The sequence below is a fragment of the Bombus impatiens genome, unplaced genomic scaffold, assembly GCF_000188095.3.
Source record: "Bombus impatiens unplaced genomic scaffold, BIMP_2.2 scf_0074, whole genome shotgun sequence".
Lineage (NCBI taxonomy): Eukaryota > Metazoa > Arthropoda > Insecta > Hymenoptera > Apidae > Bombus > Bombus impatiens.
Genome location: NT_176493.1, coordinates 228,481 through 246,476, shown reverse-complemented (window position 1 = coordinate 246,476; position 17,996 = coordinate 228,481). Strand labels below are relative to the sequence as shown.

At 36.6% G+C, this 17,996-nt stretch overlaps 1 protein-coding gene and 1 long non-coding RNA gene across 18 annotated transcripts in view; one reads left to right on the top strand and one right to left on the bottom strand.

The window, feature by feature from the left end:
- LOC100748680 overlaps positions 1–17,996 on the bottom strand; it is a 136,606-nt gene that overhangs the window by 82,628 nt on the left and 35,982 nt on the right. For 3 of the 17 annotated variants that reach the window (XM_033324824.1, XM_033324825.1, XM_033324826.1), the window contains exons 1-2: positions 16,916–17,990; positions 15,031–16,572 (exon numbers count right to left, since the gene is read on the bottom strand). The exons of 1 other annotated variant lie outside the window; for it this stretch is intronic. In XM_033324824.1, the coding sequence (XP_033180715.1) occupies positions 15,031–15,240 (210 nt within the window). In that variant the 5' untranslated portion in view covers positions 15,241–16,572; positions 16,916–17,990. Of the gene's footprint in view, positions 1–15,030; positions 16,573–16,915; positions 17,991–17,996 lie in introns of those variants that run through there. 13 more of the 17 variants (XM_033324817.1, XM_033324821.1, XM_033324818.1 and 10 more) reach the window with 13 other exon arrangements.
- On the top strand, positions 768–4,681 carry LOC112214088. The gene is made up of 3 exons (XR_004462977.1): positions 768–1,344; positions 1,423–3,173; positions 3,386–4,681. It is a non-coding gene; the product is annotated as an uncharacterized LOC112214088 (long non-coding RNA).

The following is a 17,996-nucleotide window of genomic DNA, read 5'->3' as shown; positions in this document are numbered from 1 at the left end:
CTTATAGTATATATGAATATAAATAATTTTGTGACAAAGTGCGTTTTTAATTTCTTTGCTAAATCGTACACACGAAATTTTACAAGTGTTATATAAACTTTCGTAACCGGCTGTAAATATCATACCACGTGTTCTCCTTGTGACTTCGATCCTCTGCATAGAACATCGGAAAAATATTCAATTATGCAATGGATATCTGGCTGCAAGTCCGTGTAGAGACACGATGATTAGGCGTGTGCGATATAGAAGAAATATTAAGCGAAAGCTTGGTGCTTTGCTTAACACTCTGACTGACTGCCACGTTGGTCATATATGACCGGTCACGGTTTCTCCTGTGACGCCACAGTGGTCTTTGGTGACCGGAGCGCTTGAACTTCTTACAATTGCAAAAATTGTATGAAAATTGACAGTTAGGGCATTTTGAATATAACCGATAAAGAGAAGATACTTTGAAACAAAAAGTGCCCCATTGAACAATTAAACATTTTTATCAGAACATCAATAAAAAAAATGAGAACGAATCTTGCATCTAACGGTGCACTGTGTTTGCATCCATATCTTTGAGGGGTAATCTACGAATATTATTATAAACACAGCTTAGAAAATAATCGTAAATGCTGCTTTAATCATATATATAATCATATATATAATTGAAGTTAGAAGTGTGCACATACTTTACTATTATATATAGAATGAGCAAATACTGTTTACTAATATCTTCTATACGTTTCAATAATATATTCTGCACGTTTTGTTTACGACGAAATAACGAATGCGAATGGATTGTTGAAATAAACGAAGCCTTGTTATAATATGTCGCTATCAACTGTTGCCAAGGCGCCACGGTGGTCGCCCGTGATCACCAATAAGATACACGGTCCATTGGGAAAGAATATCGTCTTACATCATCAATTTATTATTACTTTGCCATTATATGCTTTGAATAATAAAAATACTCCCGTGGCGTCCTGAGCGAAACATGTGATTTCGGCGTGGCGGTCAAAGTGTTAAGTCGTGAACTGGTCAAGCAAAGTGGATAGGACGATAAAGAGCAAGAATAGGACAAGAAAAGTATCCAATGCGCAGTTTATAGATAGCGATAAATTAGTTTAGAGCAGTTTAGACTATTGGGATGTAATAAGTAGGTTTGAATTGATAAGTCTACAAATAAGCATAAAAGAATGTTGGCAATAAAAGTACCAAGCAACAACATCGAGTGATATCAAAGTAACGTCAAAGTAGGAGTGTAAGGTCAGGAAGGTACAATATGGAATGGAAGGCTGTGCGATTTAGTATATTCCGTAAATCAAGCTCTATTCTGCGACCCCTAAGGATTATTAGAAGGTTATTAGAAGATATTAATAAATAAGAATATAGATACTGATATTATCGAACATTCTAAAAAAACTCTGTTATCGGTAGAATAAGCCAGCATCCAATAAACAGGTGCATAAAATATTTAATGAAACCTTCTACCGGTTTCCATTAGAGCAAAAAACCACCAACAGCCAAACCATATCGCGTAAGACTTGAGAAATAAAAGCAACACTACGCTCTAACAGCCAACTACTAATAAAGACTTGAAAAATAAACGCCTCGTAAAAACAATGATAAGAAAAGAATGATATAACTTCTGACAGAAGCGCAACATCTTCGTACATAAATCCAGTAGAAACGTGCACGAAGTAAGCCCGGCTATGACTTTCACGAGAAAAGAACAGACACAAATAACTAGACTGGGGATAAGGTCAGTCTTAACATTACACCTTCGCACTTTATCGAAGAACAGAATCCTAAAGCCCGTAAGTATCGCAACGTCAACAACACCATGGAATATTTACTTTGCTACAGAATCAAATTCGGCGAAACAAGACGCGACACAAAGATACGATATACAGGTGGCTGATTTTCATTGTCAATAACTTTTAGATAAGATAGAACAGCCGGCAATCATCAGTTTTCGATACAAGAGATTCATTAATACTTGGACATTATGTATGGAATATAATATCAGAATGACATTGACAAAGAGCTTAGGAAGTCGAGCCCTTAATCGAAGAATGCTCTTCGTTACATTCTCGCACGTTTCGCAAGTTATGTTCGTTATCGATTCTCCGATAGCATCCTTTAGCTGCTCGATTACGTTTGGTTCATTGACATACACTTTACTTTTAAGAAAACCCCATAAGAGGAAGAAGCGTAGTGCAGTTAAATCAGTTAGATTAGATGATAGGACGATACCAGATGATAAAAAAGCGAACGTAACTTGCGCGACATCACCGTCATCGAAATTATTTTGATAAGAATACTCGAATTGCTTTGACAAAATGTTTCGATAATTTTCTCTTTTTTTCTTGAACTGCGCAACGTTCCATGATTATTTTGCCACGTATCCATAAAACAATTGCTAGAGCGGAAAAGTGATACATCGTGCCAGAATGTCAATTTTGAAATTAGTCAATTGTACATATGTACATTCAGCCTGCACGATCGCTTCTAATTAATAGAACACAGTGTAAAAAATTGCAAGTTTGCTAGAAGAAATAGATCATTCACAATGCCTATAGAAGTATACAAAACTGTACTAATTCGCTAATTAATAACTAACTAATTATTTACTGCACTGACTAATTATTAATAGCATTAACTATTAAGCATGGAAATAGTATTTAGATACCTGTATACAATGCTGTAAATAATTATAGACTCAAACACAATTTCTGCATTATATCTTTAATATTTCCAAGAAACCAGTGATCGTAGCTTGATATGTTAAGCGAAATTATTTTTGCAAAGGGTAAACTGATAGGATATCAGGATATCATGATATTACATGACGAACTATTGCCTTTCATGGTCGGAATAGAAGATAGAAAATTATTCAACTATTCACGCAGAAAATTATCCATACAATCCGCTACGAAAAAGTGGTTTTACAATTTCGGAATAGAACTGTTACCATGGTCAGCATCGAGTCCTGATCTGAACCCGATCAAGAATCTGTGGGGAACTCTGGCAAGAAAAGTTTGCGACCAACAGAAGTCATTTATAGAAAATATCGTTGAATTTAAAAAATGGAACGAAACTTTAAATAAGTTAGTGGATAGCATACCTAACAGATTAACAGAAATAGCCATAAATAAAGGGAAATCCACTAAATATTGAGCGAAAAGGTAACAAAGTTAACATCGAGTTTATACTTTTTCACAGTCAAAAACACAATTCTAAAAGGAAATTTTCATTTCTTCCAAACTTCGAGAGAAGAAAATTTTCGTTTGACGTATCTTCAGTGTTCTTTTATATTATAATATGAAATTACATAAACGATTTTGGCAATTTTTGTTTTGACATCACGAAAGATCTAACAATAAGGTTGTTTTTATAGAATACATGTAATTGTGGCCACTAGTATCTTACCAGCTTAAGTAACGAGAAACGATAAATAAGAGAAAAAAGAAGAAAGGAAGAAATGATCGAAATCACAATGAACAAGGAGCGTGGCTAATTCGATGCAAATTGATGGCGTTGCTTAACAACGACTGATGCGCGAATTGAGTTTCGTTATTTTGACCTCGATCGGAGAGGAACGTATTTGCCTACGCGACGCCGTTGATTGAGATGGAATTCGAGTACGCTACACGCACAACGCTCGTTTATTTTATAGTCAAGGCACGTTTCATAGATCCAATAAGAGATTGACCCGATTTTTACTGTTCGGTCACAGTCGCTTTCGAACCGTGGTAGCGTGCAACTTTCCGCCGCCAATGGTAAATCATCTCGATTCGCCAGACAAAGGATTTAACCTGTTTCTTAGAGATATAAATGCACCGCACTCCCATCGACAGACTTTGATGCAGGAATGGGTAACAGCTTTATCGAAAAGTCTTCTCGTTTTCTCTTTCTCTTTTTTCTTTTCAGAAGAAAGAAATTAAATGAAGCGAGACAATTGAGAATACGGATGTTTCTTGAAACATGTGCCATGTTTATTTTCCAGTTACCAGATTTTCAGAGTTTGCACATTTAATTATATTTGTCTAGAAATCATCGATGCAATGCTAGGATGCTGACTGCAAAATTTTTGGTCTGAATGTGGCTTTCAGGCGGCGATATTTCGGGCCGCCAAAGCCGCAAATAAGGATCATTTTTCATGGAAATGAACGGTTTTAACAATTCGTCCTTGCGAACATTTGGCCGACAAAAGTTTTAACTTTAGAAATTCGCGCAAGATCGCGATCGTCAGACTGCGGATTTTTGTGCAAATTCATATTTTTCAGAATATATTTTGGAATGTGGAACTTTGGTAAAAAATTGTTTTACCTATCGAGTATGGTAGAAAGCATTATAGCTTAGATGCTTTAGATGCGTCTTCTCGTATTGTGTGCATTCTGTGCATTCTGTGCAATGTTAAATTTTCAAAGTTAGTAAGCGGTAAGCTAATTTTGCCACTTATAGCTTGGCGCTCATTGTATGAACGCTAACTAATTAAAAAATAACTCAAACCTAGTGCAATGCTCGCGATTCAAATGCATACAGAGCGTGCCACACAGTAGGTTAAGAGCACCAAGTTTTAGAAAAGGTCTCGTTAAAATCCACGAGGACGTCACACATCAACAGGTTGATGGAAATTTTTGACGTCTTATTTCCGTGAAAAACGACTCTCACTTTCGGCTCCAGCGACCTCGGAAGACCCCTAAAAAATGTCGTTCTAACCGAATATTTTACAATCAGCATAGGTACTATACTAGAGGGCCCAATGATGTTATGATAATTTGTCAATATGTCGTACTTATAATTTGTTAAAAAAGAGTTAGAAGAGAAATGGGAATTTCTCGCGAAACATCTTTCTCTGTGGTTTGATTATGTTATTAAAATTATACTATATTGATATATCAACATATAAGAAATGCGTTGTTATTATATTAAAAAATACCAAAATCGAGAATATTGATAGTAAGAATATTAGCATTTAAAAATATTATTCTATCCTCTAATTGCGTTTCAAGGTTCTTGTGTAATTCCAAATGATTACAGAAGTGTGATTCCAAGTGATTACAAAAAAATTATATTAGTATAATTGTTATTGAAAAGTTTCTTCCATTTATTATATCCTCATTTTACTTCATAAACGGTAAATACAATATAATTATATGTGCGCATATTTGATGCAATTTTGGTTCTGAAAAGAAATACAGAAGCATGAAATATACAAAATAAACTGAAATTCACGGTAGAAGTAAGGGCATAAATCCGGAATAAAATTCTAACGACTCTCATCGTCGAAAAAACATTCCTAAGTATATACTTTTGTATACTTATGTATATTTTATTTATTCTTTACCAAGAACGATAAATCTCCGTTCGTCCAATCACAGAGGCAAAAAGCTTTTTATCGGTATGCTTCGAGTTTCGTGCTCTTCAAAGGTTTCGACAAGTTTGCTTCAATCGAAAAACATTTCCAGTATTTGCCGTTACACTTGACCACAGGATTTTTGCGCTGCAGTTTTGCAAGCAAAAAAAGAAGCGAAAGATATTGCCAAATGAAAACCTCCAGTATACCAAATTGAAGCTGAAAACTACATAAAAGGAAGAAAGGATCTACATAGATGGAAAAAACTTTATCGTTCAATAACGATACAGATCTTACGACGAAAAAGCTTCGCGTTTCGTTATCTCGATTTGCGTTAATAAACAAGATCCTCGAGGTTCGTTCCACTTTTTCTGCAATTTATTTTAAACTCGACTCTACGTGAAATGATGAGAGACTTTGATCTATGTAAAGTAGAAAATGCATTCTCGTTTGAAAAAACAATGGAATTAGCGAACTTTAATAAATCGAATACGCAAAATCAAACGAATACATATCTACGTTCGCTGCAATTTACAATTTATAATATCATTGCGATGCGTAATTTGGCTGTTCCACAATTTACGATGCGCGTTTATACTCGCAATTTTACACACGTCGCGCAAACAAGTATTCTTTTTAACATTGCATCTACCTTCGTGTGAACTTATTCGTTGCAATTACCGAGTACATACATCAAATGTGTAATACAATCTATGAATATTTGCGTCGTACATATTCCGACTTGTAATTATATACATAGCCAACCATGATCGGAATTAAATACAACCACGAGATAGACATGGAAGAAATATTTAACATACGTACGCATATTCTCTTTAATTAAGACAATATGCGAAGCATATGCAATATGGAAAATAGTAGTTATATATGAAACTATGCTTTTGCGTAAGCATCCGAAGTCTAATTATTAGATCTCTGACAAAGATGAAAATATAGCATTACAAACATAGTACTATTTGTATCGTTCACTTTCTTCGTTTGACATTTTTTTTTTAATTGCACTGAGAAAAGATTTGAAATTGCATAGTCCTCGCATGGATCGGCAAATTCAACGAACGTATCTCACACAGGAAAGGATTATAAAAAATTGTATAAAAAGGGTGGACAATTCTTATACTCAATACGGTAAACAAATGTACAGAACACTTAATATTATAAACGGAGAAATAAAAATACAGACCGAAGATATACGCGAAAAACTATAATTGTTATTTCATGCTGCGGATGAAATATTTCATGAAATCTATCAAATGCAATATAAATAAAATCCATAAAACTTAATGAAATTCATCGAACTGTTCGTTTTAATTTTGCTACTTTAAGCTTTAGCCTTATAAAAAGTAACCTGTGACGGTTACGTAATTTATGTACAATATTCATAGCATGTTAACGTATCTACACTGATCGTGAGCTGCTAAAATAACTGGAGATACTTTTGAGCAGCAGCACCTGTACGTGCACGTAATTCCGTGAATGCTCGTTAAAGTTCCTCTTTTTCGCCATGTCCGTCTGTCTCTGTTCTACTGTTAATTCTTGTCCGATTGTTGAAAGTTCGAGGCGGAGGGAAGATTACATTATTTTCGAGGGTAGGTCAGGCACAGCGGTTGCGATAACCGTATTATCGTCCCGTCTCATAAACTTGTTTCGCGTAGTTTACGAGCACGCGAGTCTTAACTGCCGTGTACCAAGTGCTCCGCGAAATAATGATCAGACTATTTCGCCGAACTACTATATCGCTAATTATTGTGATTTACGAGAGAAATCACATTGTCCGCGCATGATACTCGTCGATATGGGTCGGGTATATCACCGGTTTCGGAATCGAATCGAATTTTTCTCGTGAAAATTGTCTAACTCTTTCGATCGAGCATCGAACGTATCTTTGATACACACGTGCATACACAATCGCTGTATATACAAATTACCTAATATAGATATGTTGCTCAATAACGTACGTGTATTTGTTAAAATTTTTTTTAAACACGTATGTACGTGGATTTCTGAATTGAAAATGTTTTGGTCCAGTCGCGCGATTGCTTATTTCGAATCGGTCTATTCGATTAGATTTATTTCCTGTTGCTACAAACGTACAGATATAATGTACTAACGTAAAATGCTCAACCATGACTAACAAATACAATGGAGATGATAAATATCGATAAGTACCGAAGAGATTTGTGCAAAATTATATAAAATATATCTATGAACATAAACTAATTATAACTATAAAAGTAAGATCTACAAACTATAGTAGGAACTATAAAAGTAACTATAAAAGTAAGATCTGATTAGACATTTATTACACTTTTTAAATGTTATAAGATACTTCAAATATTGTAAAAATTCCACGCGCTTAGGTTCTCCGTCAATCTATAAATATCCATTAATTTAGTTATAAATTACTGTTTTCATAGTAGCGGTGTCATTAAACGACAAAAAAATTGCTGAGCAAAAACTTGCAACTCACTTCGGTTACAAGCTCTTGAAACGAAACAACAAAAAAGCACGACTACAGAAACGAAGGATCTCGATCTGCTTGCTATACATTGGACGCATCTATTTTAACATTTAAATCGAGATTGATGGCCCCGATAATCATTACGACGACGAATAAAAGTTGGAAAATGAAAAACCTTTGAATGTTGTATGCATCTTTCGCGAGTTTTGTACTTTGGTTTTTATTTCGTAGCGGGACGTGTCGACATCCTCGCAGTGTTGATCGTTGCGTTAGCAAAATTACTCAGATTTTAGCAGAACTTGTTTCTCGTATCGTTCCTTTGTTCCACGTAACTTTGTTGCGTTTCATTCGAGTTTAAAAACGCGAAAAGAATGACTGATATTCGGAATACGGCCAGGAATTTTGATCAAGCAATTCTGCACAGCCATGTGGAAGAAAGAAACAATAACGATCCACTTTAAGATTACTTTTGAAGCGAGAAAACGAATCGCCATTGTAATTCCTGTTACGATCCTGTAACAATCCATTATCTGTATTCAAACGAAAACGCTCGACTCGTAAATGCGGAAGCATCTATTCAAATACCGCTCTTGCTCTACAAGACCCTTACAAGAATACCATTAAGCTCGTAATCGATGCAAATGTTTGTCATAAAATTTAATTCGATTATATGTATATCGTGCTGCATATAAATTTTTTTAGAATTGATTCAAAAGTCTGTAGTTACCGATATTTGAAGAGAGAAATGAGCCAGATATTATCAAATATAAATACAATCGATCCTCGAGCAACGCAAGAGTTAACGACGACACATTGTGTATAGTAAAAAAATCGGTGTGTAATTTTGGATTCCTGAAAAACTGATCTACAATAATCTAACTGTTACGTGAAAGCCTCATTTTGCGTGTATCATGAATGCAATCATTCTTACGATAAAAAAGATCAACAGAAAGAAAGGTTCGTAAAATTTCTATCAATTCGTTTGTACATAGAAGAAACGTTCTGGTAGTCAAACTTCGACACTTTGACCAATTTGATTTGCTTGTTACAGGTGCAGGTTATTACGTGTGCGCTTTATATAACGTTCACTGAACTTTCGGGACCTTATCTTCTCGCACTTCTGACAATTTCATACGTCATAGACATAGTTAAAGTTTGACGCCTGACCGATTTTAAGAGCTTGCTGTATCGTAGAGGCTGTTATGATTCAGCTCTTTCGAAGAAAAAGTAGAATGCTTCGTAAAACCATGGATATCGTGATGATAAAACTGCGTGTTTTCATGCGAATTCATATTCTTGAGAATATAATTAAAAAAGTAAAATCTCGGTAGAGAAGTGTTTCGCCTACGAAGTATTATAGAAAGCGCTATACCTTGAATATTTGATATACTTTTTCGTATTATACGCATTTCTATATCTAGTAATAACAGAGCCACGATGAAATAACGTTTAAGATTCAGAGCATTTACGCATAATTTCACGAGAATGTATTTCTAATAGTTCCTCGTGCAAACATGATTTCGCGTGGATCACAAATATCAACGTTTACTGTTTCATGAATAAAATCCCATACACAATCTCCAAATTTATCTCCATCCATTTTCTATTCATTGCTTCATTGAATACTTTCTATTCTACTACTTTGAATTTATTTCTCTTTTGGTGTAGGAATGGCGTAGCTCCGATATTTAAATCATATTTATCGAAAACAGAAGAGTGATATAAATTGTCAGTAATACAGTGAAAAAATTCACTGCCACCATCAGCTGTTGTAGTTGGAATTGAGAGACTTCTATCTAAATAACGACACTTTCGAATGAAGCTACTAAGTAAATTTTTTTTCGACTCGTCCAAATCGCCGAAAAATTAGCTGCTCCGAGCAGACTCCTTATAGTTGCAAAATCCCTTCGATTGTGATAATGCGTTAACAGGCTAGTCGAGTGGTTAGGGGGTTGATTTACCATGTGACACGCGTGTTACTTTGACGAGGCAGCGGATAGCGAGGTTGTGGTTGCTACGAGCTATTTCGCTATATCGTGCACACAGCGTCGATATTAATTCGGTTCCAAGCGTGTAACTTCGCGAATATTTTTCGCTCAATACCATGCGACGTGCTTTGAAAAAAAGAGATCGGCATGCGAAAACGACTTTTTGAGATAAATGCGTTCAAAGTTAAATTGTTTACTTTCGCTATTAATGCACGATTCCAATGGTGAATTGCCAAGTCAATAATTTTATTCGAGGAAAATGGATTCGGCTCCATTGCAAAGAGAATACTTTTACCGATGAAAGGAAACACGAAAAATACAAAATCAATTTTTTCGCTCCTTAACGCCTTTTTAGAGCCCTGTTGTTAATCCCTTTGGTCAAATATAGTGACTCAAAAAAGTATTCCAACGCAGTTGGAAAATTTTTTGTATATACATGTACGTATTATATGGAGAACATTTAGGAATTTCCTTAACGCTGTAACGAGACACGACTATCGTTGTTACATTGGTAAAATTTGGAGGCAACTTGGAAATGTATATAGAAGTTAAAAGATACTTATTGAAAATATACTCTTCGCAAAAATCACCAAGGGTGGGATACTTTTTATTTATACAAACAGGTACGATTAAGGAACAAAAATATGTAGCATATTTAGCACGAATTGTACATTTAAGACTACTATTCGCGTTATATATTAACTTTTTACCAAGTTCGGAAAAAAGGATCTTCTAACTTTTACATACATCTTGAAATTCGTACCAAATTTTACTATCGTAGTATAATCACCATAGTCGTTCTTTACTGAAGTGCTAACAACATTCCACAAAGTTTCGTATAATATACACACGATATATTCGTAGAACGATTCTATGATAAGCGCTGGAATGCTTATTTACGCTGGCCATTGTACGAATAGGAATTGTTGTCAGCCTCGACTGTGTTAAGAATGAAATTTTTTCAGGGATCCGCGAAAGCAGGTCGGTGGATACGCTCCACCGCCTCGATTCTCTTTATCGAGTGAAAAAATCTTGGTTGCCGAACAACGCCGGCTACTGATATCGGTCGCGTTGATAAATGTGATAATGCTTGTTGTTTCATCGAGTGGCGATCGCATATATCTCGTTCGTTGCATCTCTCGTGTACTTCTCTCTATTCCTTCCTCGCTCTCTCCTGCTGGTGGGAATTTTTAAAATTAGACTTTAAGGTCAAACGTTGGTGCTGTCGTCATCGTCCTGACCTAGACTCGCTGGGGTGTAAACTTCGCCACGCAGAGGTACGGATAAGGTGCGAATGGGAAAAGAAAGGAAAGGCTCGATTTACACGCTCGACGTAAACTCGTCCGTGTTAGAGAGGCGTACTCGACCGGCCATGACGTAAGAGAGGCAGGACCACCGTGGCACGTGAACGGTTATATTAAAAGTCGATTATCGTGATTTCGAACGCGGACACGATAGGTATGTAGTCGTTATGTATTTACTACATAGCGCGGGGAAGAAATATCAACGAGATCGTAGAATTGGTCGGACGACGTCATCGAGGGTTCACGTGCTCGTAGTTTCACGTGCTCGTAGTTTCACGTGCTGGAACGTTTCGATGAGCGAGTTGACAGAAACGTTGGATGATAAAGGCTCGAAAACTCGGCTACGGTTAAGTTCGCGTTGTATAAAGTGCAGTAGCCTTCGTAATATGGGGAGATCTTAAATTAATCCCCGATACGGGCAGCTCGTGACTCTCATAAGTTGACATGACGCACGCACATTGACCATTCTGTGACAATTACTTACGTGGGAGAGCGAGATCCAATCGCGGCGAAATTGCGATAGTGGGTTATGTGTTCTTTAATTATGAATACGTGTGTATCGTAGATAATTCAATTTTTAAACATGTTGCGATCGAATGTCGTTAAGATAATTCATAAGCTTGTTTTCTTTTCATTTTTTCTATTATAGTAAAAAGTTGTTCCTTGTCTAGCATTATATCGTTTCGTTTACTTCAGGATGAAATATATGGGCAGGAAAAAAGGAATTGACATTTTCCGGATAATCCGACCATGCAAAGAGTTGAAATATCGAATAAAAACCACCACTGATGCATCGATAATAATAATAATAATAATAATAATAATAATAATAATAATAATAATAATAATAATAAATAATAAATAATAAATAATATAATAATAATAACGTTGCGTATGCTTCTCTATACTTTACGATAGGGACTAAATCAAAGTTAAAATATACTTGGATGGAAAGCAGCCTAAAGTACATTTTTACGTACGAATCAAAGAACAAGTCAAGAAATGTACAATTGTATCAAGATGTAACGAATGAGTTGCACTTGCAGTTTATTCGAAATTAATTCATCGCGATTGCTTTCTAAGAACAAGGTGCTGAGATTTTTCTTCTCTCTAACTATACTGGACATAAAATTGTAGCCACGAAAATTGCACCCCTTTGTTCCAACCAGTACACTTTGCTCTCTATGTTTACTTCGTTGTATCGGTCTGGCGAGTATTTTTACGAACACTGGCTCCCTTCCATCGAACGTTTCGTAATTGGAATTCGACTAGGTGATCAACTCGAATAATATTATTCGTTCTCGACTACTTCACTTTGAAAACACGATTGCGAGTTTGATTTAACCTGCAATCCCTTTACGCGATTTAAACGTGGGAACAGTGCGAAATTTGGAGATGGACTGGTAATTTCGTGTGACGATCGTAAGATCGAGGATATCAAAATAATGAACGATAAAAATAGGGAGGGGACTAGATTAATCATGGCAATGGTTGCATCTAGGGCATTTCCTAAACGAAACACGAAGTCCTGACATCGAAACGCGAGCCAGGATCGAATTGGCAAGGGGCTGCATTTACAAAATAAAGTGGCTGTTATGTCGTCGCAATTTGGATTTAGAGGCGCGTTCGGTATGGTATGGGGGAAGGGATGTTCGAGATTCGAAATAGCGAACGGACTCGAAACATTATTCGGCACATTGAATATTGATGATTTTGAAGTATTTCCAGATCCTTGACATTTTCTCAGTCATCGGCGTTTATTCAAGTGGTTATCGTTAAAATTGTACGCGACAGTATAAATACTCGTCGGTTCTTAGATATTTAGATCGTTTTTCAGAAGAGCTGCAAGTCCTAACAAATCTCTGCTAGATTTAACCGAACATGAATTCTCGTTACAATAAACTTTCTCTTATATCTGCTTTAACCTTTTCAAAACTGACGAGACGATAGGGCAACTGTACTCAATATGGAACAGCGCAATATCTCGGCCAGTAACTAACAAAATCAATCGGCAACAGCGTAAAATATTTCGCTAAAAGCAAGAGGCAAGCATATTGGTATCTCAGCTTTATTTGAAAATCTGTCGTTGAATGCAGTTGATCGTTGTGTTTGAAAGCGTAACAAAATTCTTGAGAAGCAAGTTAAGTAGCAAAATTTCTTAATGGAGACAACCTAGAAAATATTATTTTTGCATGATTTATCGTGAAACACGTTTGTTTTTGAGTGTCCAAAAGAAATTTACCGTGAAATTAATTTTCTTCTTAGTATGTATTCGTATATATCTAGTATTCACGTAATACGGAACATGTGAATGATACTGTTACCGATGACTATGATACAGAATTGTATCTGTCTTGTGTTGGCAACTACAAAAGAGACAATAATAGTGAAAAATGTGTCCAATGTATTCGCTGTTTTCACTGGGATCACGATTAATGTGTTTCAGGTGCGTCATTCGTGTGTTCAACGTGTAGAAGATAAAGAACGTTAATATAATATAATATAATATAATATAATATAATATAATATAATATAATATAATATAATATAATATGTTATAATAGAATATAATGTAATATAATATAAGTTGAAACAAATGGAAAATATTTCTTTATTTGTTTTTTTACTTAAATAGATATTCAGTTTTCATGGTAAAAATAAAGATTTTTGAGATTTCTTTACAAATTTCTTAAGTATTATTTTTTTAACTCGCCGGATTTGACTTTTTTAATACCTTTCATCGTGACTTTACGCCACTTAAACTTTTACATAGTTAACTATTAGCACACGAACATTTATCAATATTGTCGCGTTTTAACGTTATTTTCATTGAAAAGAAAGTCTCTTTATTCCTCTTTTTGCTTATTTCGTCTTTAAAATCAACTGTCCCACGTTAGGTGCAGTTATCCTATGTAACTTTTATAAAAATTGTTAAATTGTTATACCATTATGTCGCGTTATTTTGAAAATTACGTTGAATTGCATACACGTATATTGTATTTGGAAGAATTAATCAATCTTTTCTTCAACCAATATTTAGATTCACGAGGATAAATGGTAAGAAAACTTTACTAGTCTGATTCAACCAATCGTTGAATTAACAACATTTAAATTTGGAAACAGTTACAAACAAAAAAAAAGATAGAGCTAGCAATTAATTATTTATGTTTAAAACAACCGTAACGTACAAAATTGTCCGACTGTACAGACTTCTGCTTGTTACACTTTCAATTATCTTGCACGAGAAAAAGCGACAAAGTAACTGTTTAGCAAGAAGTATCGTACGTGCCACACACGCTATTCGTTCAATTCGTTTCAACAATCCAATAACACCGCAACTACCAAGCCTGTCAAAATGACTGGCATCAGTTTTTTATTTTTACAATTACTAACAACACGTATAACTATCTTCGATATTAAAATGTTTGCTTTTATCGTATCGAAAATTTAGCTACATATAGCTATTTATTATTACCACATTACTTTAATCCCAATTAACTGCGTATGATATGTTTAAGTACGTATTAAGGAATAGTAGTCGCAGTGTTAATATCGATTACTTCTAATTCAGTATCCTATTTTTCCGAATCCGTTGGAAAAATAAGAAACACTTACATCCTGAAAACTAAAAAGTAAAAGTACCCAATACTATTCAATATCCCTTCCCTGTACTAAATCAATAAAACTCTAATCTTTTTTTAAAACACGTACTTCACTGGTACACTAGGACTATCAAAAACAAATGTTTGCTCCTTCAGAGTCCGGACAGCGCTTTTAGATGACTCGTACGTGTATCCACATTCGTTCGGTCGAAACATTACATAAAAATCACGAAACGATCGGACGAAGAAAAAACAATGGGAAGTAAGAAGTAAGAGTACTTAGATATGTGGGTGGTAAAGGTAGTCTCACCTCCTCTACAGCCTCAACGGCCTCTATAACGTGTTCCGCGATCTCCGCCGCAGTCAGACCGGTCTCGATGGGTGCGATCTGCGAATGTCGTCGCCCTTCGGCATCGGTAAGTTCCTGATAGCAGGATTCGCCGGAACCTCGTCTGCTGCCGGCGATACACATGGCTCGACGGAAAAGTCCCGCAACGACAGCGCACAGGCCACACTGCATGCCCGTCGCGCTTCCTCGGCTGGACAACGAGCCGCCATTTGTTCGTCGACGGGTCCGAGTCCCGCGAGAGCCACCCTCACGTGCTTTGGACGCCAGCTTTTCTGCCTTTTTCGTTTTCCGCCCCTTTTTATCTTTTTCACGCTTTAACCTTATTATCCCTTCAAACGTTTCGTTCAATCTTGTTTCTCTATTTCTTTTCTCTACTATACAATTCCGCTACACTCTTCCAATTTTATCTCGGATTTTTATCCTCGATGAATCGTCGATAATTTATTCGCTTCTTTGAAATGTAATTAATTTCTTTCGTTCTTTTTTTTTTTTTTTTTCTTTCAATTGCTGAACGTTCTCCTAGCGAGCGTTTTCAAAGCTTGCGCCTTTAATCTCTCGCGTAATTCGTCGTGTTTGATTTTATCGCGCTTTCTTTTTTTAATTATTCGAGCACTTTTATCACTTGTGCTAAAATTTCTCTGATTATTCTTCCTCTAAATTTCACGTATCTGTCGCACTTCAGCTCCTCACTACTGTTTCACACTGTTTCCTCCGATCTCCCAGATCGTTGTCTTCGCATGCAGGTATCTCCTATCGTTATCCAACCGCGACTTCGAACTTCACCGTTTTAACTACTAGATCGTACTACTATACATTCGCGTTACTACGATGTACATCTAGCCAGCTGGTTCAGATATATCTCTCGACACGATTAACCGATTATCTTTCACGTTCGAACGCCTCATCCCGGACACGGTTCAGCTTTGTCCTGATCCGGAGATCGGCTAGTGGTCGCGTGGTCGCGTACATTCGATCGATCCCGTGTCGCACGCCGTTCAGACGACCGTCCCTTCCAACGACGATCCACCGGTACCGCATATCACCTGCACCACCAGGAAAGTACGTCGGAAACGAGTCTCCACGGAACTCGAGAAGGTCGAGAGGGAGGAGCTGCAGCTCTCTCCTTCCTTTCCTCGGAGGAAACTATCGATTGCCGTCAAGTTACGAGCACGATAGCATCTAACGACACATAGTGGTCCTACAATGGAGCACCATGACTAGGATAACGAGAGAGAAAGAATAGGAAAATGTTGGGCGAATCAGACACAGAAGGTGAACGAAACCGATTTTTTGGGTACACACGTGGTCCGTACGATGTAAAATTGTCAATCGAACGATTTTCCTCGTGGGCAGACGTTAATCTCGATTCCGAACGGATGTCTCGTGGCGCCGTTGTGTCCGGGTCACGTGGGAACGTAGGTTTTGGAATTTTAACGCGCCCCGTGCCCCTCGGGTCCCCCGTGGTCCAAGATCGTATACACACGAAAGCAAACACTTCGTCGGCTGAAGAGAAGGACTCGTAGTATGGGGAAGGTTAAAAAGTTGGCGCTAGGAAGATCTTAGCGTCACTCTTGAAACAAATGTTCCGATATGCACTTCCTGTTTGAATTTTGGGCCAAAAGTAGGTATATTCGAGAGTTTCCCTTTGATTTCGTTTATTTTCGTTGCAATATTTTGTGTAACAATTTCAGCCTTGTTTTAACCAACAGACATCTTGTTTATTTACGATTAGAGATTACGCAATTTGTATATTTATGTAGGTATATCCTTCTAATCGTGCTTTATTAATTACTACAATATTATATTTAATTACTATATCATTCTACTGATATACCAAGAAATATACCTGCAGTCTATTCGTTATTGGTCTTTAGTTTTTAGATCGAACTAAAAACTGTGACTGATTGCAGTTTCTCTTCTCTACGAGCAAACGAAATTTCTGTTATAATTTTTGAACGATAAAGAAACACCATTCGCGTTCTTTCAAAGTCGAGGAACCTGCGAAGGCTTTTATTCACAATTATGTGAAGCTAGCAAAATCGTATTTAAAATGTTAATATATTGAACATTACGTAATTCTGATATAGCAGAACTTTTGCTTTTTAGTGGGCACGGAACGTGCTAACAACGCTGCTCCCTAAATACATCTGCTAGCTTTCCACCCTTTGCAAAATCTTTCAATATGATCAGTTAACGATCCCAGCACTTTTCTACGGTGGAGTATTTTAAAGCCAAATCTCATATATTTAGGAGAAAGAAAGTACCTAATAAGTATCTATGATACGAATTTACCTGTGCACTGTGAACTTCTTTTCTTTTCCATCGCTTTATCGATGAAAGCAAAACCAAATAATAGGCACATTGTCAATCGATTCGTGCGGAGTACGAAAGGTTAATATATCAGGAAAATGACATACGTCGTGTAAGAAGAACACGGACAAGTACAGAGAAACGTGTAAATCGTCGTTTCCTTCGTATTTCCTTCGATCGGACGTCGACGAATTTCGAAAAAAGCATCGAGACGATGATGAGCACGTGGTTCACTCGCTGAACCTGGAAATCTCGATGATCTATCCGTGGACCACATTGTCGATTTCCATCGCGTCGCGTCGTCGTCGTCGTCGTCGTCGTTAATGGCACGTCTAATACATCAGGTAAACAACGAGATTCTCCCGCTACCCTCTTTCTCGATAAGATACCACGAATCCGTAGTAAGAATCTCTCTCTTCGCTGTGTGCAGGACAGGGAGGAGAAAAGAAATAAAAATGGGCAAGAACAAAGGTCCTCCTCTTTGTTCCCTTCGACCTCGATTTTTCCGCGAGACTTTTTTTCAGCTTACGGAGCAACAATTATAACCGTGTGGCGAGAGTGCGCTCTCAAAGAGTGTACGGTCACGAGAGAAAAAAAAAAAAAAAAATGGGGAAAAA